The sequence below is a fragment of the Cynoglossus semilaevis genome, chromosome 8 (genome assembly GCF_000523025.1).
Source record: "Cynoglossus semilaevis isolate Cse_v1.0 chromosome 8, Cse_v1.0, whole genome shotgun sequence".
Classification (NCBI taxonomy): Eukaryota; Metazoa; Chordata; class Actinopteri; order Pleuronectiformes; family Cynoglossidae; genus Cynoglossus; species Cynoglossus semilaevis.
Genome location: NC_024314.1, coordinates 17,126,150 through 17,128,635, shown reverse-complemented (window position 1 = coordinate 17,128,635; position 2,486 = coordinate 17,126,150). Strand labels below are relative to the sequence as shown.

At 45.9% G+C, this 2,486-nt stretch overlaps 1 protein-coding gene and 1 long non-coding RNA gene across 2 annotated transcripts in view; both read right to left on the bottom strand.

The window, feature by feature from the left end:
- Nucleotides 1–1,271, bottom strand: part of LOC103382523 (thyrotropin-releasing hormone-degrading ectoenzyme) — a 108,877-nt gene extending 107,606 nt beyond the window's left edge. Inside the window, exon 1 of the mRNA XM_025058171.1 lies at nucleotides 1,198–1,271. Coding sequence (XP_024913939.1) covers nucleotides 1,198–1,271 — 74 coding nt within the window. The remainder of the gene's footprint in view (nucleotides 1–1,197) is intronic.
- Nucleotides 1,272–1,559: 288 nt separating this feature from the next.
- LOC112487380 (uncharacterized) overlaps nucleotides 1,560–2,486 on the bottom strand; it is a 20,930-nt gene continuing 20,003 nt past the window's right edge. The window contains exon 3 of the long non-coding RNA XR_003050431.1: nucleotides 1,560–1,669. This is a non-coding gene — a long non-coding RNA (uncharacterized LOC112487380). The remainder of the gene's footprint in view (nucleotides 1,670–2,486) is intronic.

Sequence of the window (2,486 nt, the reverse complement as noted above, 5' to 3'; positions counted from 1 at the left end):
GGAGGAGGAGGAGGAGGCGGTATGCTGTTTAGGATGTGTCTAAACAGTGACGGTAACATTCATAGACCTTCTACCAGGTGAGCTGTATATAAAGTCAGAACTTTAGCTGCCTTTAGTTGCAGCTCAGCCTCAGAAACCTCTTCAAATCCTCTTCAGCAGCTGAGGAGACGCCACGGAGACCCAGACCCTGGGAGGGTTTTTAAAGAAATCCTGAGTGGGTTATTACCTCTCTCTGTGGTGCTAGCGTTGATTTCTTCGGAGGTAAACGCGGTTCCAGATCGGCAATAATGCACAAATAAAGTGCGTGGCTGCACCTTTATGAGCGCGTTATCGTTGTTATTATTATTATGATTATTATTGTAAGTGTTGTGCAGGGGGAAATTAAAATACAGGGCAGAGGCTGAGAGTCGGTTTGAGGAGCTGCTGATGAGCCGTTAGTCTTGTCTAAGATTATGATTACACTTCAGATTTAAGAAGCAAGACGTTAGCTTTCCTGTGTTTTCCGGGTGCGATTTGGGTCAAATTCAACTCAGTGACGAGATTTTGAAGGAGAAGTAATTAGCTTTGGTGGTAATATGTGAATTACTTTATTTATTTTTTATTTTATGGTTTGAACTGTATTTGACAATACTGTTACTTCAGAGGACTAATCTAAACTGTAGTTTTACTTTCAAATGTACAGGCTTTTAGGTCAGTGTATCTTTTCTTTCTTAGTGTTTACGTTGATGTTGAAGTTTATAGGTGTAGTTGTTTTTAATAAACGTGTTCTTTTTATGAAGGAAACGAGATTTGGTAGTGAAATTTGAAGTTTGCTCCCAAACGATTCTACGAGTCTGATGTTTACTTTTTAAGATGTTTCAGAATAAGATGTTTTGTCTTGTTACAAATATTTTCAATTTAGTTTATTTCTTCGATTTATTGTCCTTTGTTTAAATAATGCTTCTGGTCACGATTTATTTCTTTGTTTAAATAATGCTTCTGGTCACGGTCTTTAGCTAAATCGATCACACGCAAAAAAAAAAAACTATCGGTAACGGTTTTTAACTGACGGTTAAGGAACGATAACAATCTGCCTTGTTATCGGGATTATTCCGGATGTCTGAGATGACGATAATCCCGACATTAACTCCTCAGATAAGTTCTCTTCGGGATCTCAGCCCCTCGGTCTCTTTTTTTCCCCAGCCGTGAGCCGCGGACACCGGGGGTTTCTCGCCGGTACGGATCACGTTAGGAATCCCGGTAAAGACGTCTACGTTAAAGATCCGTTTCATATGAATCAGGTCCAGATAATGTTTGTTTTCAGGGCTGGGGTGAATGTGATCCCCTCTCCTCCCTCCTCACGTAAACACCGGAGATACGCCGCCAACGATCCGTTACGATCACCGTCAAAATCCTTGAAACAAAAATCCTTGATTCGTCCAGGGTTCGAAGTCCAGAGGATGATCCGGATAGTCCGCTGGTCCCGGTCTCATCTGCGGATCCTGGTCAACTTTTCATCAGCTCCATGAGAAGAGAACGAAAAAGGTGGAGGAGAATGAACGTGTCCTTCTGTTGTTGTGCCTCTCTCCATCCACAGGAGAGGAGGAGATGGAGGAGAAAAGGAGGTGATGATGGAGGAGAAGGAGCGTTGATGTAAGTGCGTGTTTCTCCTCGTGGCTTCACTTTAACTCTGAGGTGCGTTGAGAGGGAGAGGGAGGGAGAGAGAGAGAGAGAGAGAGGGGGGGGGGGGGGGGGGGGGGGGGGGAAGAGGGAGAAGCAGAGAGAGAGAGAGAGAGAGAGAGAAAGGGAGGGGTAGGGGAGTAGAGGGGGGGGGGAGAGGGGGGGGGGGGGGGGGGGGGGGGGAGAGGGGGGGGAGAAGGAGGGAGAGAGAGAGAGGATTAGAGGGGGAGAGGAGAGGGAGTATGGTTGGTTGGAAGTCAGAAGGAAAGAGAGGTGGCTGGGTGTGGAGGACAGAAAGAAAAGGATGGGCGAGAGGTAGGGGCAGAGGGGGAGAGAGGGAGGTCAGAGGGTACAAGGAAGGAGAGAAGGGAAGGAGATTGGTTGGTATAATGAGAAAAGAGGAGAAAAAAGGTAGGGAGGAAAGGAGAGGTGGTTGAGAGGACAAAGGGAGGAAAAAGGGAAAAGAGCAAAATTGTTAAAGGTAGACAAGGGAGGAGGTAACAAAATGGGGGAGACCGAGAAAGAGAGGAAATAAGAAACGAGACAGGAAAGGGGAGACGGGGAGGGGAGGTTTGGCAGGCAGAAAAAAAAAGAAAAGAAAGGTGAAATAAAATAAAAGGGGGGAGGAGGAAGACGGAGGGAACGGGGGGAGAGAGGACAGGGGAATACATGTGCTAAGAGAAACAAATAGAGGTAGTTTTGAAGGAACAGGTGAGGGTGAAAAATGGAGACTCCGTCCTCCGCACTCCGAGTGTTTATTTGAATGTTTTAGAAGAAAGAACAGAGTGATGCATGATGATGTCACAAAGAGAGAGAGAGAGAGAGAG